The 26,126-nt window shown below is 36.5% G+C and overlaps 1 protein-coding gene across 8 annotated transcripts in view; it reads right to left on the bottom strand.

Annotated features, from left to right (window-relative positions):
* The window catches only part of SCML2 (Scm polycomb group protein like 2), a 47,445-nt gene that overhangs the window by 17,127 nt on the left and 4,192 nt on the right, over positions 1-26,126 (bottom strand). For 4 of the 8 annotated variants that reach the window (XM_072416627.1, XM_072416637.1, XM_072416610.1 and 1 more), the window contains exons 2-6: positions 14,554-14,659; positions 14,128-14,198; positions 12,773-13,007; positions 11,962-12,050; positions 9,437-9,680 (exon numbers count right to left, since the gene is read on the bottom strand). In XM_072416627.1, the coding sequence (XP_072272728.1) occupies positions 9,437-9,680; positions 11,962-12,050; positions 12,773-13,007; positions 14,128-14,198; positions 14,554-14,581 (667 nt within the window). In that variant the 5' untranslated portion in view covers positions 14,582-14,659. Of the gene's footprint in view, positions 1-9,436; positions 9,681-11,961; positions 12,051-12,772; positions 13,008-14,127; positions 14,199-14,553; positions 14,660-14,749; positions 14,851-26,126 lie in introns of those variants that run through there. The other 4 variants (XM_072416619.1, XM_072416664.1, XM_072416646.1 and 1 more) reach the window with 4 other exon arrangements.

Genomic DNA, 26,126 nt, shown 5'->3' with positions numbered 1-26,126 from the left:
GGATCTTACTAATCAGAGATAGAGGAAGCCATACTAACTGTGTGTCAGTTTTGTCCCAATGCCCCCTGTCCATCCTACTGTTCTTGATTAACAGGGGATTCAAAGGATCCTTTCTGTGTAAAGGTGAAACATATGTGATGACATAATTTGACCACACAACCTCAGACATTGAAGGAGGACATGTTGTCATGGGTAAAAAAAACAAAAATACAATTTAATTGACTGGATAGAACACTTCCTGGAGGAGTATATGGAGCTCTGACTTTCACCTGGCACGTGGCAAGTAGATGTAAATGACACAAATCACAGTATCTGTTTAATTTATCATTAGACATATATTTTGTTCTTTAAGCATTCCTGAATATGTTTAGCCTCTTGGTGTGTGAGAGGAAGAAGCAGCATAGGAAACCAATCAGTTCATATGCTGAGATTAAAAATGATAATCTGAAAAGCTGAGTGAAAGACGGATTATTGACAAGTCACACAATGAAGTGCCTTTAAATGTTCTTTATTTTATTGGGGGGGCATTTATTTTCACATGGCAGATTTCGGCTGAGGGTCTGCTTAACACCTTTACATGTGCCTCACTTAGGACCACAATAAAAATATGCCTCTCCTCCAGTGGCTTATGAAATAATAAAAATACACACCCCAATGTAAATGATGAGTATATGGAGATTAACTAAACATGCAGATGGGGAAAGACAGATGAACACACACTGGAAACACACCTGGGTGGTGGAGAGGGCATATACCCTATTTCTTAACCTATCTGATCATTCCCCCTTACTCCCCCTCCCAGGATTTGCCAATTGGGACATTTGGTAGCTGCCCATTGACATGGGACTGTCTCCTTATTGTGCCAAGTTGTACTACATTCATTGGCACCTTTAGCACAAATAGAACAGATGGAGCATAATTCCATGGTGGCTTAAAGTACATGACAGCTTTCTAAATTTAAGATAATAACAATCAAATAGAAAAGCATGTACTACAGATATATATAAACACACTTTATTAATTACTACCATCAAGTTTGTTAAAGTGACACGTTATTAGGCCCTTTTAGTTAAAATACAACATATACCGTCAGAGTAAAGTCAGTGTTGAATAAAATATTTATCTTTGTTAAGACAAAGCATAAGGAGGTCCATCAAATGTTCTTAGCTATCCAGTAGTGTTAGGAACATTAACTAATTAGCTGGGAATTTCTCAGCTAAATATTAGATGCCAAGGCAAAATAAATGAATGCTGAATGAAAGTCAATGCGCTATGGATATAAAAACATAATTTTTAGTTGAATATAATATGATTGAATATATTATTAACAGTTTGGAAGGTGTCAGAATACTACATTTCAAAGCAATTATAGGTGTATGTATTAAATAAAAATACAATAAGGAGGAATAATAAAGAAAGACAATGTGTGATATTTTCAACTAAAACACGATATTACATACGTGAGCACATCATAATGTAATCTATTTTACAGTACTAGAAGACATATAGAGTAATAAACAGTAAAAGGGAATACAAGAAAGAACGGACACTTATTTTCCACATCAACAAATAAACAAACCCAGTGATAGGATGACAGAGGATGCACATCCATCCAATATATACAATATATACAAAATATAAATTAACACATACCCCCTCCCTCCACACCTCACACATACCAGAGGCTACTTTATATGCTCCCTACCTTTATATAAGGTAAGCACTTGTGCCTAATAAAGGGGTCCTGAGAGTCAGCACTGCTCAGTTACATGGGACCAAAACAGACTGAAGAGTAAAACAAAGCCCCCTGCTGCCGGGTACAGCCCCGAAACATACAGGCGAATGGGCACTGAGAAATTTGCATTTGGTACATGCTGGGAGGGGTGAGAGAGGAGAAAGCCTGTAGTGGGGGGAGGGAAAAAGGAAGAAAGGAGAGTGAATGAAAGGAGAAAAAAAATGAGAGAGGAAGGGAAACTGCTAAAGTAATGTTATATTGTCTGTTGTCTATATTGACAGTAATCATCCGTCACATGCCCTGCCTGCCTTCACCTCAGCTCTGGGAGGTAGAGCAAGGGTTGTGTTGGGTCAATGGATCTGGAAAGAGATCAAGAAGGGAGGGTGAGCAAGGGGGAGAGCATAGAACAGCCAGCACTTATGTATGGAAGGGAAAAGAAAAAAGATCAGTCCAACTGAAAGAAACTTAAAAAAAAAAGATTCTAGACCTGATACAAAAAAAACAAAAAACAAAAAAAACTTGAGTTAGAAATATAAACTACTTTCTGCTAATTAGTGGAGAGCGACATCTGTTTTCAGCACAAAGCACAGCTAGTATGGGAGCCGCACATTTGCAGTGACAATCTCAGTATTTACAAGCACAATATATTTCTTATCAGGAGGTGATACAAATACACCACCGACTAATGGTAGCAGCGCTCACACACAGTTGTTGCAATCATTGTTACTTTACTTGCTTTATCATTTGTGCTCACTATTTATACTTCGATATGTCAATAATGCTTACAAGTAGAAGATATATTGAATATATTGATATAAATATAAGATATTTTGAAACAAAGCAGGCACATTAGTAGCAGCAAATATTTTATAGCACAGATTTACAAAAAAAAAAACAATCGCTATTTTGTGTACAGCGCTGTGTAATATGTTGGTGCTATATAAATCCTGTTTAATAATTAAAAATAATCCACAAACCCCCCCTCCGCTCTACTGTTGCAAAGTAGCACTGCACTGACACATGTCTATCACCAATGACTGGAGTGTGGGATTTTGGTGAAAAACTCACAAGAACAATGATAAATCTGTCTCAAACGTTTACAACAGTCCAATTTGCAGAACAGCATCCACAGGGCTCACACACAAAAACTGGTACAAATCAAATTCTAAAGCTGGCTATACACTGCTATACCAGATTAGAAATTGTGTCAGGGAATAGATGATTACGTAGACACGTACTGGTGAAATCTGACCAATATTGAGTGGTATATATCTGGATAAATGATTAATATCTGGTGAGCTCCACATGGACTACTCACACAGCACAGACCACAATCCCAGGGGTCACAGCAAACCTAGTTGTGTACAGAACACCTGTGTCGGCGGGATGTGATGCAGGCACCTCGCTGACCTCTCCTAATCGTCTCCAGACTGTACTGGGACAAGTAGGGACATAAGTGGGAAAAATGCTGATTTCTGGACATGGAATGAATTAGTATAAAAAATGTGTTTTGTTTGCATCTGTATATGGTAAGGGAAAGGTTATGATAAAAAAATCACCCCCCCCCCCTTGTTATTGTGGAAAGATTGTTTGTGGTAGTCAAAAAGTTAAATATTTGTCTGTCATACCACAAAGCATGACAAAATTGTATTAGTCCTACATTTCTAATCCTCAATACCATTATTGCCCCTGGATACTTTCAGTCATCAATTTTCAGGTTTTCTGTAATCATGGTGGCTCAGCGTCACACATAAGCATTTCTGCAGCTCTCTGCTTTCTGGACGGTTCAGACAGTAGCTTGTCTGCCCCTCCACCAGCCATGATCTGTGTGCATTGCATAGTAAAGCACAAAACCTCTAAGAAAATGTCACTGGGCCCAAAGAGGTATGTACATAAAAGGTTTTCATTAGCAAAGTGAGAAACCAGAACAAACTTCAGCTATAATGAAAAGAGACTGCAAATTAAGTCAATAGTGCTAGAAGGCATATTAACACATTATTTCTGATTAACACATCTCTGTCTGATAAACTGAAGATCACACAATGTATGATTGGTCAGTGCACGGTTCATGATGCATGCCATTGTGTACATACAAAGATACTAGATTGTCATCCCACAAATCCATCAACTGATTCATACATCTCCTTCCTAATATTACTTACATAAAAAAATTGTAATGTCTGATATATTAAAATTGTAATTATATACACAAATATGGCATTTTTACTGTGTATATCCCCTTGACCACAATGAAACCCAAAACATCTGTTTTACAATTCATTTCCCTTAATGCAGTATTAGACCAGTCTGGTGAATTTGCGATTGGTAAAAATGCTTAGTACATTATTCCACAGTGCATGAGCTACAGAAATTACCCGTTCGGCCAGCTAACATTATAGATGTATCTGTGCAGCATTTGTACAAACCGTAAGGGAGGTACAGGTAGTGCACAACTGAACAACTCACCTACTATGTGGTACAGTAACACACACATATGTATACACACATGTAATGGAAACACTAGCAGGAGAGCCAAGCAATCTCAAGCTTACAATCTAAGGCACAAACTAGACTTTTGTTGTTGGAAAGGATCTTTCATGATCGTTTCCAACAAAAAAAGACTGCACGTTGCATGAACAAGCGCTGTACATACAGTGCCATTCTGCTCTATGGAGAGGGGGAACAAGTGAGCGGCAGCAGGTAGACATAGACATACATGTTTTTCTTTTCCCAGAGATTAGGGGAGGCACAAGCAGGATCAGTGGCAGCTTAAAGAGAGGAACAAGAGTAATCAGGCAAGGTTTTTTAACATGTTCAGTAGATAACATCTACTGACACCTAAAATCATAATTTAGTGATTTAGGTGAAATACAAATAGCCAAAAAACAAAAAACCCAATACAGGTTTATATATACTACATCAAGTCTTTTAAAAGTCACAAAAACAGGTTTATTATAAATACAGCAGAACATACTCACCTTTTCTATTGTTCCAATGAAAACATGAGGCCCAAAAAACTCAAGACAGCTGATAACAAACCATAATGAAATTCAACATTTGCCCCAAGCAGTTCAATCACATGAATTCTAAATCATTAACCACAGTGTGCAGTTTTGCTGCCTGTAAAAGAAGACACTTGAAGTGAAAGTTTACACCTGGATCAACAAAGAAGTCTGTGTACTGCACATGCAAAACTAAGCCCCCTTAGTGATATAGATAGGGTAGAGATCTAGCTGCAGCATAATATTTCAGAACTTGGTCAGAACATTTTCACCCTTTTCAGCCAGGAGGGTACCAATGCATGGGATCTGCAAGTGGAGGGCAAGTTCTAGACTCAGAAGAGGCAAGACAAGAATAATCAAATCAAATAAAGTGCTGGTATTTCTATACAAAATGCCACCACTAATCATTACTGATGGAACCAAAAGGCATAGCAGGGGACCAGAAATCTGATAAAAGTGTCTGACACCCAAAGTGTCTGATGTAGAAGAACATTCGGCAATGTCATCACTTCAAGGAAGCAAAGGTCAGTTTGACAAAGGTAAGCATCAAAATCTTGCCTTACTGACAACAATTGGCTAAATATAATTAGCTGGTGACAAAGTTTCTTTTAAAGAGACAAAACTATTTTGCAAACTGAAGTCAGTGAAAAGGAAATGTTCCTTTTCTGTCCAAGAGGGGCAACAAAATGTTACCACAGTACCAAAAGGTTGCAATTGGACACAAAGGGCCTTAAAATGGCAACCTGAAATTACAAGAACTATGCAATTTAATAGGAACACAATACTGTGTAAGATCTCCCCAAAACAGCCTGTAAAAATTAATATTAAATGATTGTTTGGGCACAATAAGAACAGCATTGTCTTCTTCTGCATCACAAACACCTGATGGATGTGACGTCTCCCAATATAGTTACAATATATACCATTCCATACATTCAAGAATGGTCATATATACAGAAAAAGATAACAAAGACCACATGATAACACAACTCATGAATATTTGTTCCAGCCTTCTGGGCAGTCTCAAACTCCAAAATTGCATCAACTCTTATGAAGTAAGATAAACAACATATATTCTGCCCTTCACTTCACATTCAATTACATACATGAGCATGATATCGTATAAAATTATGATTTTAATCTAACACAGCCTCATTTTTTTGTGATATGGATGTCACATTGCCTTGACATTTTGCTCAGCATGGCTGGATATATTTCTGTGGTGAGTTTTCAGCTACACATACTGAAAATCTGACGTTTTTGTTTGTTGGAACTCATCATTATGTCCAAGGAGCCAATCTGGGATGACCTTCAGTAGCCTGTCTGCTCAAAACAGTCTAGGCATTCTCTATGGATTTCTCCTATAAGCAAGGCATTTTATCCACAGAAATGCCACTCATGAATGTTTTCTTTATTTCTCCCACCATTTTGAGAAAACCCATGAGAGAGAGTTGTGTGTGAAAATCCCAGGAGGTCAGCAATTACTAAAATACCCAAATCAGCCTATCTGGCACCATGTTGCTGTGCCATTAGAATGAATGCAGTGCATGCTGCATTACCACAATCAGCCTTTAGGGCCTATTCACATTTTTACATCTTTTCCTCTTAATGCACTTTACACTGAAATCAATGAAAACAAATGAAAATGCTTGTGAATATAATATAGATGTGTTTTTGTATTAAATGGTAATGCTTTAAGTGCAATGTAAGAAATACACAGACGTGTGTTTTGATGCGTCTTTTTATCAATTTTAATGGAAAAACAAATGAATGGTGTAAATAGGTCTAGGTACACACGTGCAATAATTATCGAACGATATGAATAACGATTATTCCTGATTATTTTGAATGATCATATTGTGCACAGTTCTGTACATGCTGTAACAATACGATCGTTCAAATATAATCTACCAATAATGTACACACTAGATACGATTTGTTCAATCAATGCAGGAAGTGACGTGTACAGGAGAAAGTGTATCACAGAACAATGCACTATAGATTACGAACAATCGTCGCACAATCAGATCCGCTGGGACGGTCATTTGTTTCCAGTGAGATTCCTCGTTCGTTGGCGTTGTTGACCGGTTGTTGTGCACTTTTTTTGTTAACAATTTTTGAACGATCTGTCATGGATCGTTCATTTTCAACGACAATTATTGCTTGTGTGTATGCAGCCTTACAGTTTACACAACCAATGGCATTTATCCAAGAGTTGAAATTGTAAGCCTATTGTGTGAAAGGTCTGCCATGCATATTGCTTTACACAACAGGCGTCATAGATAAGTCCTACCTCAGCTTTAGCACCAATTCACTAAGCAGCAATAAGAGAGTTGTACAAATTGATCACAAGTCACAGAACACAAATTCCATCACAAGCTGACACGTTGTTACAGCCCCACTGAGAAGTCTCAGTTCATTTTAGCAATGCAGATTGCTACAGAGAACTCATTGTATGTCACATAACAGCCAGCCAACAAACAGTTCTGGGTAACTCAAGATAATTTTTAGAACATCTGTTTTTTCTCAAGTATATAACTGAAAAGATTTCTTGGAAGTACTGCAGCTTCGAAAAAGCAATGCATTTAACCCTTTTGCTGCCAGATCAGTTTTGTTTTTTGTTTTTTTTCATTTCATAGATGGTTTTTTACACACATGACATATGTATGTAAATTAAGGCACATTGTACCTTTAAGTACCAGCATTATAGGTGTCAATAACCTCCCTGGAATCTTACTCTTTACAAAAAAGCCCTGCAAAACGGGTGAAATGCATGGAGGTGAACTTTATAGGTTGTAGACTGAAGTCAGATTGTACCCTGGAACCAAACTGTTAATTTTTAAATAAAGCAGCCGGAATTAAATAAAAAGTGAAAACTGAATTTTAACTTGGTGTGGTGTGTAACACAATCAAGTTTGTGCATCCTTGCGAGCTGTACGCTAACGTCAGCAAACATAGAAATGCATAGGGAGCTATTTTTTTTCTTTTATTATATGTTAATTTTCTTAAGCACTTTTTAAATACAAAAAATTAACTTTATTGCGATTACAAGTGGGCTGCAATGAAAGGTTTGAAGGTTTGAAATTTAAGGAGGTATCAGGGGTCTGATAAAAACCTTAATGTCTTCCCAGTGCTTAGCAGAAGCTGATTAGTTCAGTAGAGACTTGTAAAACACTTGTCTTGGATTACATTTATCAGGCCTCTCTCATCACTCTGTAGTCCTCCACAGGTTTGTGTTAAGAAAAACTGCTAATAATATAAAAATGTGTAAATATGTACAGATGACATTTTTACAAAAAACTGAAGGACTGAACAAGTTAAAATAAAATACAGCTTTCAGTCTTTTATATTGCTCTGAATCCAAGAACCTAACCCTCCTATAGAAAAAGATGGCACTTTGTTTGAAACACAGAATATGCATATAATACATGTAAATGTAATACATTATTCAGTCTGCAAATCTAGTGTAAATGAGGATATAAGAAATGTTAAGGATACTGAGCCATGAACACTGTTTGGTAATGGAAACCTTGTCCACAAAGAAGTAAAGTGTCAGTACCCTATATTTTTACTTTATTATATGGCTTCTACTAAACATGGCACATTTGTACTTGTCCCAGCAGCCACAAGAAGTGCCTAAATGATGAGGTGTTGCTTCATGTGATGTGCTCTGAGGTTGTTTTACAAGCAGACTTCTGATTCCCAGTTCAGCTCTGTACAGAACAGCTCTCTCGCCTTCAAATAGCAACCTCTAGTGGTAATCAGATGAACAGAAAAAGTTGATGCAAACACATGGCTAGGTCATGATGCTGGAACTAAGGTAACTTGTTATTGGCAGGCTGCAAGGCCAAGTATAAAACCTAGTGTTTATTGAAAACAACTAGAAATAGTTTATCAACCTTTTTAACATCAGGGAACCGTTTAAGTAGCTTTTTTAGGTCTTGGGGAACCACCGGTATAAAAACCATATCCACAGCTCCCAGTACATTGGTATGGTGGTAAGTAGGATGAATGCCTTTTACATTGCTGGACACTGGAAATAATGTAATCCTTACAGATAGCTAAAATATCATTGGTGTCACTTAAATTGACCTGAGAGAAAAAATTGTTCATGTCTCCAAGGACCTTTTGCATCATTGGAAGATCCACATTGGCATCTAGATGCTTTGCTGCATTGCATACATGTTAATAATTTAGTCACTCCCATTATTACATTGGGCCTGATTCCAACCAAATTCCAGCAGCAATATTACAAAAGGGTACCAAAAAAAGCCAGATTTGTCCAGAAAAAAAGAAACAACTCTAACCAACGCATGTCAGAACTGTCCTGGTAAATTAGGGATCTGAAAAGTGCAGAAAGCCGGACAAAGGAATCTATGAGGTCCAAAAACTTCCATCTGTAAAAACTTTGCCAATTAAGGCCACTTTATTAAGCTCCCAACTCTCTGCAATAAATGGTGGTCAACATAGTACAAAACAGATCTACATTTAAAAGAAGTAAAGAATAACATTTTTGTTGACTTGTACTGTAAAGCAGGAATTTTAATCAACATATAACCAAGCAAAAATGGCTGTCCTTGAACACACATATACAATCATTTATATATACAGAATCCACCTTTTCAACCATGAACACTGATATGATCTCTTTTAGATGTTTATTTTAAAACAGGGTAAAAAACTTTTTAAAGTCACTTACCATAGTTTCCAGGAGGCTGCAGAGAATCACCAGTAATACTGCACCATCCAACTGGAAAGATGTCACGGGAGTCATATCTGCACCAGTAATCAAACGCCCCTCTCCATCCATCAAATGTTATAAAGATTTCATCTCCTCTCACATCACCTACTGTAGCTGGACATATTAAAAAAGGATTTTTCTTGTCCACGGCTTCCAGTTTCAGACCAGGTTTGAAAAAGTTCTGAGGTGGCTTTGGTGGCTCCTAATATAAAAAAATAATTGCATTAACACATTTTATTGTGATATGTTCTCAATTTGTATTATAAAATTGAAAAATAAAAATGATATACACAAACTCACTGATACATTTATGTATACAGGATTTTTGCACTTGCCATCTGTCATTCTCTTTGACTATGATGAAGTTGTAAAAGCAGAAACATAGAGATGAAACATTTATTATATTTTGGGAACCTGCAAATCACTACTGGCCCCATAACAAATCCTAGATGCAGTTTAGAAAAAATAACAACCCTCCAGTGGAAATTAAAAATGACCCTGTTGCCTGACCATTCATTTCAACAATTTTCCCATAGAATTGTATGTGCATTTACAGTAATCTAGCTAGGCAGATGTTTAACCTTTAGAAATTCTCCTTGTGTACATCCCAAATGTAATGTCAGCAGCCTCAGAGCTGTCACTTAAAGTAGAACTGAAGTTCAACTTTTAATAATGTTCACTAAGGCAAGTAATTAATACAGAAAGGGACAGGCAATGTTCCTTCTGCAATAATCCTTCTTACCTACCTGATTGCTTTGTGAACTGTCAAAATAAAACTAAGCTGGGCTGATTGAATCTGTGTGTTTGTGTGGGAGATTTGTCATCCTAACCCAATCAATCAAGATGGCCAAAGATTGCAAGAAGGAAGATAACAGCGCCCTGCAGGTGAACAGAGACTGATGAGTATAGGGGTGTTTAGTTATGCTTTAAGTGTCACTCTGTAGTATTCTCCCTCACTTCCCCAGCTGCTACATAAAATGTTATGTGGGGTGGTACAAGGAACAGTTAGCACAATGTGTAAAAAACAAATGAGGGAGGGTTATGCAAGGCGGAAGATACTGGACCAGGTTTGTTATAGCTCTCCAAGAGTGGAGAGGATACACTTTCATAGGTGAAGCTGGGTGATCCAGGAAACCTGAAATGGATTTCTTAAAAGTAATTAGCTGTTTGTTAGCAAATGTTTTTAGTCCTGGACTAGAGCTATTCCAGGTTTGCTGGATAACCCAGCTTCACTGATGAAAATGTATCCTCTCCAGTCTTGGAGACGTTTAACAAATCAGACCCACTGACTGCTGAAGTAATCACATTTTGAAATTGCAAAACAATAAAAAATATTTATAAAAAGGAAAAAAGAAAACAATTTTTTAGTCATTTAAAGTATATGATCTTTCTACACCTTTGCCTTTAATTTATCAAATTGGAGTCTATGTGCCTTCAATGTTTGGGTATACACGGAAGTGAGTCTATACAAAAAGACAGCCAACTGCAGTTGTTTAAACAGGACACAATTTTTTTTAGTGTCTAGAGAGAATTTAACACCTATATTACTTCACATAGGCGTAAATTTAAAAGTCTAAAGAATTATTTATTTATATTTAAGAATAAAGTTATTCTGTCACATCATACTTTTTTATACACACAAATTTTTAGTAAAAAATACAGTTTTATTAATTTTAGTGCTTACAAACACAAAATAATCTCCAAGATGGGGTTATGCTAAATAACTACATATCAAACACATCCTGCACATCCTCAAAATTGTGCATGCCCCTTAAACAGCAGAAAACTGCAGTACCCAAAACTGTGCATAGCTTACACAGCTTACACAGCTTTAAATGCATTTAGTCTTTTATTCAAAATGTTAGTCAGTAGACATCATGTAAGGCTACGTACACACATCAGATGATTCTCGTCCGATTATTGCATAAGGGCTAGTATCGGACGAGAATCTGACGCCTGTACAGTGCTCATCCTACGTCGTTCATGAATTTTTCCTGGCGGATCCATTAACGACTGCAATACAAGTAAAGGGGGGAGAGCAAAGCGGTGTGCCACTCACTCTTTCCCCCCTCCCCTCTCCATAGAGGGGGGGGGGGTATTTTTTAGTTTTTTTGTTGTTGAAAAGGATTGTAAAAGATCCTTTCCAATGACAAAAGTCTAACGTGTGTACGAAGCCTAAGTGAATTAACTGAGTGCAATGAAAACAGGGGGAATAATGTATAGCTGGAATGTTTACACAAAATTTACATAAAAACACTGAAGTTCTGGTCACAAGGTTAGAATGTATTATGTAGCACAGCGCAAAGTATTCCTGTTTTATTTTAGCTTTACTTCTTACTTTGTTTGTCTTCCATCGCTCACTATTATCCAAGTGCAACATGCAGTGTTGTGCCATGTCCCTTTGGGCTATGTTTTACATACAATTTGTAAGAAACTGTTACCTGATATACTATGTACATATATTTTTAAAATCCTGCTCTTACCTTTTTAAAGAAGGATAAAGGTGCCATCTCTGCTCCATTTAGTGTTCTTAACAGAAACATTGGCCAAGAGGAGGCGTTCATCCGAAATCCTGTAAACATTTTTTTATATTATGAATACAATTACACCATATTATAGACATTGGTGTAGCTAATGAATATACAGGGACAATGACATACAGTAATTTACCACCTTATACAGGCCTAAATGGCATGTAGCTTTTTTTTTAAGTTTAGGTGTGTGAAAGACCAGGTTAATGCATAAATTCCAACAAGGTGTGTTAATGGATACATATATTATTTATGTAATCATTTTTTCTCATTATATACTTGAGATCTGCTTTGAAATGTTTTACTCTGACACTTCCACTCATTTTTTATAATCCAAACATGAATTCTTAGTCACTAAAAACATGAAACGCTGTGAAAATCTTTTAACAGCTATGTTGTCATTGCAGTAAGTAATCTACTTACACAAGTCCTTACACAACTTGAATTTCTTTGCAGTGTGTGGAGTTTTTAATTAAAATTCAAGGAAAGACAAGAAAATTATTGTGCATTGGACTTTGTATAGCACGAATAATGATTGATAAACATTTTCTGTTATTTTTATTGATAAAATGAGAATGCATGTGTGTTAAAATTGACAAAATGTGATTTGGCCTAAAACAACATTACAAATCTCCATATTTTTAATGCAACAATATTGAACAGCAAGTCTGTAAAAAAATCACACAACTTATTTAACTATTTAAAATTAAAGTATTGCAATAACAAATTATAGCAAAGTATTGCAATTTGCCATCACGCTTACCCAAAGGTGGCTGCAGCATATCTCCCTTTTTCTCACATGTGCCAATTTGCTGGATATCAGAGGCATCCACCAGCCTCCAAAAGTCATTTTTATCATCACTGCCATCCAGTCGCAAACGTAACCGAGCTCCTGAGATTCCAATGACAGTGGCTATACACACAGAGGTAACGTTTCGAGGGTCATGAGCTTCCACTTTCATACCAACTTTAAAATCATTGCTGGGTGGAGTCCTAGACTACAAAAATAACCCAATATAATAACATGTCTACAGACAGTTCATTATCACATTATGAAATGTAAGATACCATTAAAAATTAACAATATTTCCAAACCATGCCAAATCAATTTTACCAGAATACTTCTTATCTCTAATCCTCTAAATTCCTCATCTCTAAATTCAGTAGAATGGTCAAGTGATGCTAGATTATATTTTCAGCCTGTCAACATGAGGGGACAGGACTTTTAGGGTATTCAGATCCACAGCTAAGTGCAGCTACAAAATGGGTTCATGAATTTTTTTAAAGTTCAGTTCCAAAGGTAATACTTATGAATAGTATGAGCACTCTGGCTTTTGCAATGCTGGGTTCCTGATTTAAATCTCTGCGTTTGTGTGGTTTTTCTCCTGGTATTCTGGTTTCCTCCCACTTTACAAAAACATGCAGTTAGGTGAACTGGCTTCCCCTAAAAATTTACCCTAGAATGTATTAAAGACATATGACTACGGTTGAGACATTAGATTGTGAGCTCCCCTTTGAGGGACAGCTAGTGACATGATTATGGACTTTGTACAGCACTGCGTAATATGCCGGCCTTATAAATACTGTGTAATAATTACTTTGTTTAGGATGTGCAGAAGAGGCTTTTCTGGAATGTAAAAAAAAAAATAATTAAAAAAAAGGGCAGGATGAATTGTCAGGATGAAACTTTACCAGTGCAAGATTAAATGATGTAAGAACAACACAGAAGAGGACAGTGGCTGTACTGGAAAAATGAAAAAATTTGAGACATCGAGGGACCTACTGGAATCAGACTGCAGAGGGATCGAGGGCATGAAAGTTCTGCTTTAAATTTCGTCACAATGCCAATGCACTTTGTTTTCTTCCTTATGTTTTTGGTACCAAAAAACTACATTTGGACAATATTTTTTAACTTACATTAATATGACTGTCTTTTAATTGATTTTAACATTTTTCTGGTTCTCATTAAGTGGATAAAGGCAGTGCGCTCTATCTAAATGAAAAAAACAACAGCCTAAGTGGCTGTCCTGAAAATTCACAGTCACGTTTTTACTGTAATGGAACTACCAAGCAAATACTATGACAAAATACTAACCTATCACAAACTGTATAACGTACCTGTCTAAAATAATGCGCAGGAGCACCAACTGCCCCAGTCTTCTTCAAGTATTCATCCCAGTTAAACTGTTCTGAAAAATAACCCAAACAATAACCAAATGAAGAGATATTAATAGCTATTTATTGGTTAACATTAAAATGTACACTTTATATAGGGAGCTGTTTTGCTTAATGCAGGTCCAATGCAGGATAAGCTGGGATTCACGGTTTCTAACACACTGAACTGATGCGGATTAGGTGAAAATTGAACATTGATGCATTTAAACACAACACATGACAACTTCCATGTTAGGAGAACGTCAATTAAAGTGGCTCAGTGCATGCTAACCACAATGCAAGGACTAAATGCAATTTAAACACACAAAAATTTGCAACGCATAATAGAAAACTATAGAGAAATATAACAAACTTGTAATAGAGTACTACCTTTTGTCCTTTTTGCAGCAGTCTTCATAACTGATTGTGTATGTATATCATCAAGTTTTCTGGGATAGGGATCTCTAATCCTTACTTCTCTCACTGTTGTAGCTATCTAGAAAATAAAAACATAAATATTGCTTACAATTTAAATATTATACAGAACAATCTACATGCTTAAGGATGTATATCATAAATGTCATACCTGAGGATCAATATACAAGAATTCTTAAAGTAAATGTCACTATGCCTAACACCCTAAAAAAACAAGTGTCTAGCTAGCAACAATGCTAACAGCTAAATAACTCTGATAGCTGTCAGGATGACTGTATTTAAGGAAACTGTTGGAGGAAATTTCAAAACATGTCATGGGTAACAGGTTCCTGTGCACTAGACCCTTCAATATTGAAGCTATTAAAGTAACAAAGTATCTACAGTCATGAAAAAAAGAATGTACACCTGTTAGGAGACAATTCCAGGCGGTGCCCCACCGCAGTAGGGCGTGCTCGGCCTATTCCCTCTGGCGGCTGCACTGGCAGTAGCAGAGGAGTTTTAGGATTTAGTGCTCTGCAGGTTGCAGCATCCTTGTCTCCCTTTAGCTGTGTTTTCCTCTGGCATTTCCTGCACTGAGACTGCACAGCTGACGGGAGTTTGGAGCTGTGCTGCAGTTGATAAGCAGAATGGTTCCTGAGCAATTCCATGCTGTCATTGGCTGCTGGGACTTTCTGCTCCCAGTCTTCTATGCCTGTTGTAGCGTTAGTTAGCTGGGCTAATCTGTGCTGGAGAGACTTGTGTTTTTTTTTTGTTGATGACCTTTGCCTGTTTCCTGACATTTAGTTGAACTCAGCCTGGACCGACCTCTGCCTGTTGCTACTCCCTTGTACGTTGCTTGATGGACTGATTACACGGTTTGACCTTGGCTTGTATTTTGGATTACCTGGTATCCTTGTGCTGTTTATCTGTTGACTCCTGGTCTGCTGCCAGCCCATCGCCAGACACCAACGCAACCTGTCTCCCGAGGCTGAGCGGGGGCATACTAAAGGTGAAGGCTGTGGTGTTAGGTTGGGGGACTGGTGCCTGGTGAGAACTTGTGCTGACCAGGGCCTTACAAAACCCTCTTTTCAGTCTAAGGTTTTGTAAATTGGGACATAATAGAAAATTATCAAGTCCTCAGCAGGTCCTAAAATTAGGTAAATACAACCTCAGATGAACAATAACACATGGTGTATTACACTGCACGGTTATTTATTTTCAGGGAGACTAAGTCAAAATGCAGAGTGTGAAAAATTATGTATACCCTTACTACTTCTAAAGGAATTATCAGGTTAAGTAGTGGCCAGGTGATTAACATATTATGAGCACAAGTGATCACCTCTATAAAAGCAGAAGTTATGTCAGCTTGCTGGTGTGTGCTAACACAATGCCATGGAGCATCGGTCGCCAACCAGTGGTCCATTGGAAATTTCTGGTGGTCCACGGTTCTGGCCAGGGCATACCCAAGCGGGGTCAGTAGAAGGACCCCAATGGTGGGGCGCACTGGCCAGAGCTGTGAACTATGTCGTACAAATCCCAGGCTCAGGGAAGTGGGCGGGTTGTGTCTCTGGACACATCATCATGACATAACTCCGCCCACTATCGCATTGCAGATCTAAGCCTGCGATGGGATAGTGGGTGGGGTAATGTCATGATGACATCACTACGGGGGAGATTTCCCCCCCTTTGATTGACACCCGGCTCCCCGCACATGCACGGTCCGGAGCCGGTAATTTTAGTGGTCTGCGGGACTGAAAAGGTTGGCGACCACTGCCATGGAGGACATCAGCAATGATCTTAGAGAAGTATATGTTGCTGCCCATCAATCTGGGAACTTTTTTAAACTTGTGAGCTCAGCCTCTACTCCTTGTGTGGTCAGTTGCAATATTTATATACATTTATTATACTTTATTGGGGATAAAGTTCTCTTTAGTAGAAATGTATATGCATAGATTGAAATATCCGTGAATGGCCGTACTAGTGAGACGAGTGCAGAAAAAAAGCTTTAGGAAGAAGAATTTGATGTGAAAGCAGAGCTGCATCAGTGGCAACATTCTCATCCCAAAACATTTTTTGCTGATGGCAATAAAATGTTGATACGACGCTGGGAAAAATGAATCACAAAGGAAGAATAGTATGTAGAAAAGAGATATAATTAGTTTTTGAAATTCTTAATAGAGTTAAAAAAATAAATATATCTGTGGAGACTATGCAAATGCACAGAACTGGACGTTTAATGCATTTAATAAGCAAACCTCAAAATAATATACAAAATGCTAGCAAACTTTATTAAACTTTCCATAAAAAAATCATGATAACGTTAAAAAACATCAAACACTAAACATAGTGTAAGGATTCGCATTATTTGCAATATTCAACATAACATTCTGTGTGCTATTAAAATGAAATTTACACCAGATGTCAGGAACAATACAAGTAAACCACACATACAAATAAAAAAAGAAATACATCCATACATTAAGTGTGTAGAATTAAAGTGGAATAGCATAGGGAAGTATACACATGAAGATGTACACAAAGGCACAGAAATGTAAGAAACCTGCTAATATCTGTATCAATATTCACAAAGCAATCCTTACCCCTATCAGTGCAAATTCATATTAGCTGGTTAATGCATATTGATGGCTTATAAAAAAAGGTTTCTCATTACCAAGATATCACACAAGATACATATCATGATGGATAAAACCAATGAGCTCTCTCAAAACCTTTACAACATTAGTGTTGTAAAACATACTGATGGTATTGGTTACAGACATATTTCTAAGCTTCTGAATGTTCCAGGGAGCACAGATAGGGCCATAACTTGGAAGTGGAATGAGCATCATTTCACCCCAAACAAGCCATAGTAAGGTGCTCCTTGCAAGACTTCTGACAGATAAGTCAAAGGAATAATCAGAAGAGTTGTCCAAGAGCCAAAGTCAATTGAGGAGAGTTTAAGCAGGTACCCTTGTTTACAAAAAAAAAAAACAATAGGTAACGCACTCAACCAACATGGCCTCTATGCATGCTCACCACACAAGACTTCACTGCTGAATACAAAGCATGTTGATGTTTCATTGCTGCACAATATTTGGGCATGCCAATTAAATACTGGGAGAATATAGACTGATCAGATGAGACCAAAAGTGAACTATTTGGACGTCATTGCACAGACCATGTTTGGCGGAGAAATGGCTCTGCACATCACCCAAGAAACACCATACCATCAGTGAAGTTTGGAAGTGGGAACATCATGGTATGGGGCTATTTTTCTGCATATGGTTTCTGCATATGGTTTCAAAAAACCCAATGGGGTTTCAAAAACCCCATTGATAATAAATATACTGAGAAAAATGTTGATGTGGTTAATACTTATTTCCCCTGCTGTATATATCTGCTGTAATAAGACACAAGTTAACTTACATGCAGTAGCGCACCACCTTGAAAGGGTATAGTGGGATTTTTGACTTGGACTGCAAAGATTATGAAGAAAAGGGCTTCCAAAATGATAAGCATTATGAGATTTCCATACGTTTTTAAAAAATACAATGTTTATAAAATTGCTGCTTAATTATGTTAGAGATCCTAGCAAATGTTTTGAAGCATTTCAGAATCTAACTATTTGGATGGTTTTGATTTTAAAATAATAGTCATGCAATATTTTGAAAACACACACTATACCAGGGCTGTGGAGCGAGTACAAAAACCCTCCAACTCTTCATTTTATGATACCTCTGACTCCTCTGATTTAAATATGCCCATAAATGCTAATGCTTCCTGTTGATTAAAACACAACATACACAGCATTTCATTAATGTCAAAGCTCAGCCATTGTAAAGCTTTATGAAGATGGGGTCTGCTTTGGGAATAGGAATTCCTGGCCAGGTAGTTGACACTCTACCCTATCCCAGGCCTGTAAATATTACCATGTAAACCAGTAAGTTTATGCCTAACTTTTAAACTAAAAACACAAACTAAAAACAAAATTTAATTTCTTTCTTTTTTTGATCAAGGCTATACATTTTAAAGTACTTGCAGATATACTGAGGATCACAAACAACTTGTTCAAAAATATAAACTACATCATGTGCTGCTTTAAAACTACACTACTTCGTTTTAGCATATTTATATATACTATAGATTGCTTTATAAAAAAAAAAAAAAGCTGGATGCTTTTCTAGAAGCAAATATTTTAGCTGGGTATTAAAGTCTTAAAGCAAAGATAACAGAGGCTATTGATCCAGGGAATATCTGATTGCCTCACATGATCAGGAAGGAAATGCTGAACCAAATTGTACCTTATTATATATATATATATATATATATATATATATATATTATATATATAATAGTTGAACTTGATGGAGTTATGTCTTTTTCCAACCTAACTGAATATGGAATAGTATTGTGAAATACTGCATTTTTACATACTGCATGTATACTGCAACAATTTTTATTAACAACTTAAATTTAATAGGAGTCGGATTAGGAATATTTTTTTGCTGATTACAATTTCAGATAGCCCCTAAGTTCCCAACTCCAACTCCACAGCCCTGACACACATAGGGCTCTATTTATAAATTATTTGCCCAGCCAATTACTCTGAAAATCGCTATCAGATGGTGGTATCTCCATACTCTTCTCATTTCAGTTCCTATTAAAACAATTACTCGATCTGCCACCTAGTGGCCAATTATCAAAAGTGCACAGTTGTCACAATAAGAAATTAATAGGAAATAAACAAAAAATATGAACACATTGACAGGGAAAAAATTTATAGAGACAAGTTATGTTCAACATAATAGCAGTGTGTTTAAATAAGTCAATAAAGCTCAAAATCCTTTTATTAGCTTTTATTTCTATACACGCAAATGCACTGGGAACATTTCACATTGTATTCCAAATAAATTCTATTGCTTTATGAAATGGCTGAAATGGTTGGATAATATAATATGTTTTATATACTTTTAAACAGTTTTAAATGATGTTTTGTGTATTTATATGTTTAAAATAAAAAATGATGTAATGTAAAAAAAATTTGTAAAGTTATGTTGTTTAAAAGTCCCAGATTTTATACATTTTCTTTTTATTCCTATGCATGGATTTTCAGTTTCACTTACTGCATACTCACAGTGGACATTATAGCTTTTGAGTGTTGTGTTGGAGTATCTAACTGCTACAGTTACAATAAGGAAGAACTGCTTAGAAATGAAGTAAGCTAATCCTATGAGCAGGAAATTAAACCTGATTTAAATTTTCCTTCTGGTTTTAGACAATCATAGTTGCCAACTAAAACATAAAGGTCATTTTAACTAGAGTAATGCTAATTCAGTATTGCATACTTTCACTGAGAGTAAATTTGCACCTTGTCAGCCCAGTCTTTTCAGAGAGAAATATTTACATGTTAACACTTTCATAGAAATAAAGCAATTGAATGTCTCTTTCCTGGCAGAGAGCTGGTTAAAAGACATATGCTACCAAATCCAAAAGAAATCGCAAACACGTGAGGGCTCTAATATGAATAACTCAGGAGCTACTTCAAAGGAATGATCAGTTTAATGTAAAACATCAAAAATCACGTGATTACAAACAGAAATCCCCTGATCCTTACCCGGCTGACATCTAAGACTGAGAATCAGGCTTACCTTTATAACTAGAGGATAGCTTGAAATATCGAGCTACAGTATCTTCCAAAAATATTCACATACTTACACTTTTCTTTGTGGCTTTATAAAACATGTGGCTGAGATGTGGTCTATATACAATATGCTCCGGGTGTAATAGCAGTGGCACTGATAAAATGTAAGTTTCTATTTCTATTTCTTCTATACAGCTACCTAATTAGTTCTCTTCTGCCCTGGCACACAACACTGCCAGTTTGCCAACCTGACTCTTCTCTAGCACAGTTCATGCTCTGCTATAGTTTAATCGTAAGTACATAACGCAGATAGAAAGTCAATTCACAATAAATCTAGGAAAACAAAGCTGTAAATGTACCAAATGTAAAAACAAAAGGTCATGGAAGGATGAGGTGTACCAAGTATACGGCAATGAGAGGTGTACTAAGTATACCGCAATGGGAGGTGTAGTAAGTATACCGCAATGGGAGGTGTAGTAAGTATACCTTAATAGGAGGAATGATGAATTAGTTGCTCTACACACATCACAGTAATCCAACGCTTCTTCTGGAATTTATGAAGGAGTATTACTGCTTGGAGAGCAGGGGGCGTTTCAAGCTGCTTACAGACACTAGACCGGTGTCAGTGGCAATGATCATTAGTGATTGTTTCCAGTAACAGTATGGTCCTTGTAAAAGTTTACACGATATGCCGTTTTTTAGATTGGATTTAGCATCCCTTTCTTACATATTATTTATATATTGTGATTTGTTGCTGTGAATAATAGGGATGTGTGAGATATTTCACATTAATAACACTCCTCCCAAATCCATATAGTTCTGGAACACAAGACAATATAAGTAGCTATTGGAAAGTCAAATTTACATGATTAAACTAGACAAGTTCTTTTTTTTGCTAAGAAATATTTTTAGTTAGTGTTTTTTTCTCTTAAACCTGACTGGAGTTTAACCTTAGAGTTATTCACATTATCAACTGTAATTGATAAACATGAGAATGATAAAACTAGAAAACCAGGTTGAATAATGTTATCTAAACTGGAACATGAAATTCAAGTTTACTTTGTGCAGATGTCAACATGTTTATAAAGCCAAATGCAGCTCTGAGAAAGGTAAAAATTGTGAGAATAAAAAAAAAACAATATATAAATAATAATAAAGACAACTACCTAGGGTTATTCACTACTACAAAAAGGGCACAAATTTACATTCTCTTCTATACAGATTCTCATTAAATATTCTCCATTACACCAAATAATTACTATTTAATTAAAAATTAATCATTTACATTAACCTTCACTCCTAGTAATGGATTTTATACATCCCCAATGGCCACTAAGTCTGAATGGCGGGGTCAATAACTAGAATGCCTGCCTGGTCCCTAGGGCCAGTTTACAGTAGATGATAGATTGTAAGCTCTTCAGGGCAGGGTTATCTCCTTCTGCTGTGTCACTGTCTGTATTTGTCTGTCATTTGCTACCCCTATTTAATGTACAGCGCTGTGTAATATGTTGGCGCTATATAAATCCTGTATAATAACAATGATGATGGTCTCACAATTAAACTTCAGACAGAAATGGTAGATTCAACTCATGGGGCTCTATTTATAAAACAGGGAGTCAGACATTTCCTCATGGGAATATTCCAGCTCCAGGTGTTTCAATGGCAGTAATTGATTCCCATCTGGGAATGTTTGAGGGAAAGTCAGATTCCCTGTTTTATAAATAGAATCTATAGCGTTTAGGTTTTTACATACCTAAACAATTGCTAGAACAAATGTATGTGGGGCAAAACATGCACCAGACATTCCGTTCATTGGTTTCTATGATGTGGTGCAATTGCAGGTAAAATAATGCATACTTCTCTTGACTAAATGCATGTATTTTAGGGGGCTTGATATGGCAGCGTGGGCATACGAAGCTTTGCCGCTTCCCTGAAAAACCTCAACACGGGGCTACTGTACACCCACACAAATCCCACAATAAAACTACAGAAATATATTATACACCAAGTAATGAAGGATATTCCCAGTTATGTTCATCATGGACCTGTTATCATCAGACTGCCCAAATTCTAACTTGTTTTCCATTTTCGCCAAGGCAGGACTTGTGGGATTTGAAGCAGGATATAGAGAACAGAGGGGTTTGAGGAGCTCAGCCAGCACACAGAGTATCTAAATTGGGATAGGGACTCTCACTCTCCACAATTGAAATTTCTTCATCTATCGGTGAACATTACAGGGACCAGATCTCAACAGAATAGCATACAGTTGCAGCGTATCTTTGAGCTGAGTTTATTATTAAAACATCAAGAAAGTTCTTATAAAGGTAACTTGGGAGGAGAGCCAAGCAGACTTGGATAATGGCCGTACAACCCTTCTACTGATATGTCAAATGCGGCTTCACCTGAAGCAAAGATAAAGGAGTTTTCCATTTCTATACATATAAATTGTTAAACAAAATTAGGGACTACATTCAATCTATGAACGAGGAGTCTCAGGAAATCCACTAGAGCCTAAATGCATCAGGCAGTCACAGCAACTTTCAAAGTATAGGAATTTTACTTGGATTAGAATTAAAAGCTTTAGGCAAGGTCTTATATAGACCACTAGTAAAAAGATTAACAAAATAAAAACAATAATAATATGATATACATGCATACAAGAACACAATGGGCATGTGGGCAGGACTGGACCACAGGACAATGAAAGAAGGTGACCTGATCTGATCAATCAATATATACTCAACATGTTTGTTCATTTAAAAAATCTTTTAGGATTACAATTTTGCAGTTGCATCATTTGTGAAGTGGAACACTAAACCCTCTGTATCTCCAGGCAATTCTACTTAACAGAGACTAATCTCACTCTGCATGAACCTAACCTCCCTCCTCCCAGTGTCTGTATTTGTATTGTAGCAAAAAATGTATTCGTGTTGATTAATAAATATGCCTTCAAACGGCTTGGATGTCAACCCTGGATATTGTAAATAGGTAAAAAAAAAAAAGACGGTGAAATGCGTTGAGTATTACGGTTTATACGCAAGGGATTACCTTATTTATACCAATTCATTGACGTTAGTTGATTACACACAACAATAGATGATCGGTGTATAGTGAGTGCCCTTAGGGACAAAAATATGTATATACTATGATCTTACAATATATAAGATCAAATTAATTTTGTATTGTATGTTCTTATGAGCAGTATCATAAATACAATACATTTGATGCAAAAAACCCTTTCTAGTGCTATTTTCTTTGTTCTTACCTATTTACTAACATACCCTTTCTGAAACTTTAAGAAATTGTGGATGTTATAGGTTTCCCATGCAGATGTAAGGAGATTTTTTTTAAATTGTGAAATTGCACCTTAAATATACTTTTGTGCAAAAAATTTGCTAAATTTACTTGATATAGGCCTTTTAAAGTCCCTGGACAGAAGAACATTGAGCTGAGGGAGGAAAAAGAAGAACAACAGAGCAAAATGCTGATAGTAGAATATAACAGAGAAAAGCTCATCAGTCTACTGTTTCTCCTTTCCCTGTTTATTCACAGGGTGGGGAAGAAATGTGTTACTGAATATATCAGATTACTGAGCCTACTAGACAGGGCTGTGTGGTTTGGTAGTGACACCTTAATATATCCAGCATCTATCCCAAAAAAATCTCTTTTAGGTGTACTGCTCTTTCAAAAATCTGTGCAGTGCTTTCAGGTAAGCACAAAAAGGATTAATTGGACGTGAAACATCTTCTCACATTTTGGTTGATGAAAAGCCTAACTGGAGGCACAGATATTGTTTAGAGACTTTTGTGGGGACAAATCCCCATAAAATAAGCAAATAAAAATCTATTATATATAATATATATTATTTTAAATATTTACTAACCTCAGTGTGACACAGTTACATGTAGCAAATGTTAAAATTCTGACAATGTAGTTGACAATCACATTTAAGAAAAAATATTTGGATATTTGTGGATGACCTTCATAAAAGTTTGTATGTTTTTAAAAGATCTTTTATTTAGTTACTGACTTGTCAATTATAGTATAAATTAAGTGTGGACAGTGTGCATTAAAAAAGCAGTATTACAGAGGTCAGCAGCAGTGTATAGGTGATCTTCATAACATAACAAAAAATAAATAAATCAATCCCCTGTTTAACTTGCAAGTCACTTCTGAGTTGCCAACTGAATTGTACATTTAAAAATAATTTTCTATATTTATTTTGCATTAAGTCAGGAAAACAGTATTTTAAGCATATGGCGGACAGGGTGTAAAATAAAACACAATGGCATCACTGCTACATGCCACTTACCGGGACAAATAATATATCCTGCTGCCTTGTAGTCTGAAAAGCAGTACCATTAGAAGAGGATCTTTCATCACCATGCAGATTTACTGAAGCAAAGTAAACTTAGTACAATAAGGAAATCCAAATGAAGAGCCGGGAACAACTTTCAAAATGCTGTAACCACATGTAGTTTTTCAGTTTCCACAATGGGATTATGGGAAAGAAATCTATTCTTTAAAGAACCCTGCCAACTTCCTAAATTCCAGACCAGGTAATGTGCAAAGGATCACATCTGCAGATAAAAGACCGTCTGGCTCCTCCTCCAACCCATCTGGGTTTTAGTATGGTTTCTATTGACTGCAGTCTAGGGGACACCATAAACTTGCTTTACATGTCTGAAGTGCAGCTGCCACAATAACAGTCTGGCACACATGTTCTGAAAACTAGCTTGTCTTGTTACAGGGTTAATCAATAGAAAGATCTACTAAATATGGGAAATCACATTCATTATTTCAGCAATCATTTTTGGTCTGTGGGAAACATAAATCAGCAGCTAGTAACTAAACACAAAACACTAGGGATTCTGTGATATCCAAGCCTGCTGACTGAACATTCAAGCTAGAGACCTACAACTAAATAAGTCTAAATTTATTCTATTCTCAGCCTATGGGATGAAGGTCAAACACTCATTTTGTGATATTTATACTACTAATGTCAATCAGCCACAATTTCTTGTGTGGCACGCGACCTACGTTTAAAGCCAATTTATACAAGTAAATAAAAAGGAGCACAAGTCCTTAGCGCTATGCAGCCACAAGCCGAGTATTCCTGATCTCACTGATACCATGGAAGGCTAGACAAAAATGTACTAAACTTTGAGTGCCACTTTTATAACTCAACTTTTATGAAAGGTTGAACAGCAATCGATTGCCAACCAATAACTAACCTAACATAATGATCAAAATCAGAAGAATCTTTCTCTTAGTTATTTTGGAAATCAGAAATGCCATCCACTGTCAGCAGGGATAAGCTGCAGCTTGGGCTACATGTGTGTGTAGGGACACCAGACCTTGCCATAGATTTACAGTATTTACATGTAGTGGTGGTAAAGCAAACCAGGATGTTTGTTTCAATCATACTGATACACTGTACCCGATATGTCTCACTGTGGATGTAGGAAAATATAACTGGTGATCATAAAGTAGCAAACAGACTACTTGATAAATCCGGTGATCACTATCTTTCATCAGTAAAATTGGCATTCTTCTAAAAATGATATACCTGCTGTAAAATCAGTTTAATAAATACTGCCATGTGTGTGTAAACAACTTAATTTATCTGGTGAACAGCCTTTTTACAAGGGCCTTCCTTGTGGGTAACAGATTATGGCACCACCCAAACAGAATTCACTAGAGACCAGTAAAAGCGTTATCTGCTCTTCTTCTAGAGCACAGAACTTTGTGAAAGTTTCAAAAGTTTTACTGTTAATTATAACACATAGGAGGGACAAACAAAGCTTCTTTTTTAGCAGATAATGCATAATATTTCCATTTGTCAGGACCTTATAATATAACTAAGTCTTTAATATTCAGAGTCAGTGACCTAAACATAAGTTCACCG

The sequence above is a fragment of the Pyxicephalus adspersus genome, chromosome 1 (assembly GCF_032062135.1).
Source record: "Pyxicephalus adspersus chromosome 1, UCB_Pads_2.0, whole genome shotgun sequence".
Taxonomy (NCBI): Eukaryota; Metazoa; Chordata; class Amphibia; order Anura; family Pyxicephalidae; genus Pyxicephalus; species Pyxicephalus adspersus.
This window is presented reverse-complemented; position numbering and strand designations above follow the sequence as displayed.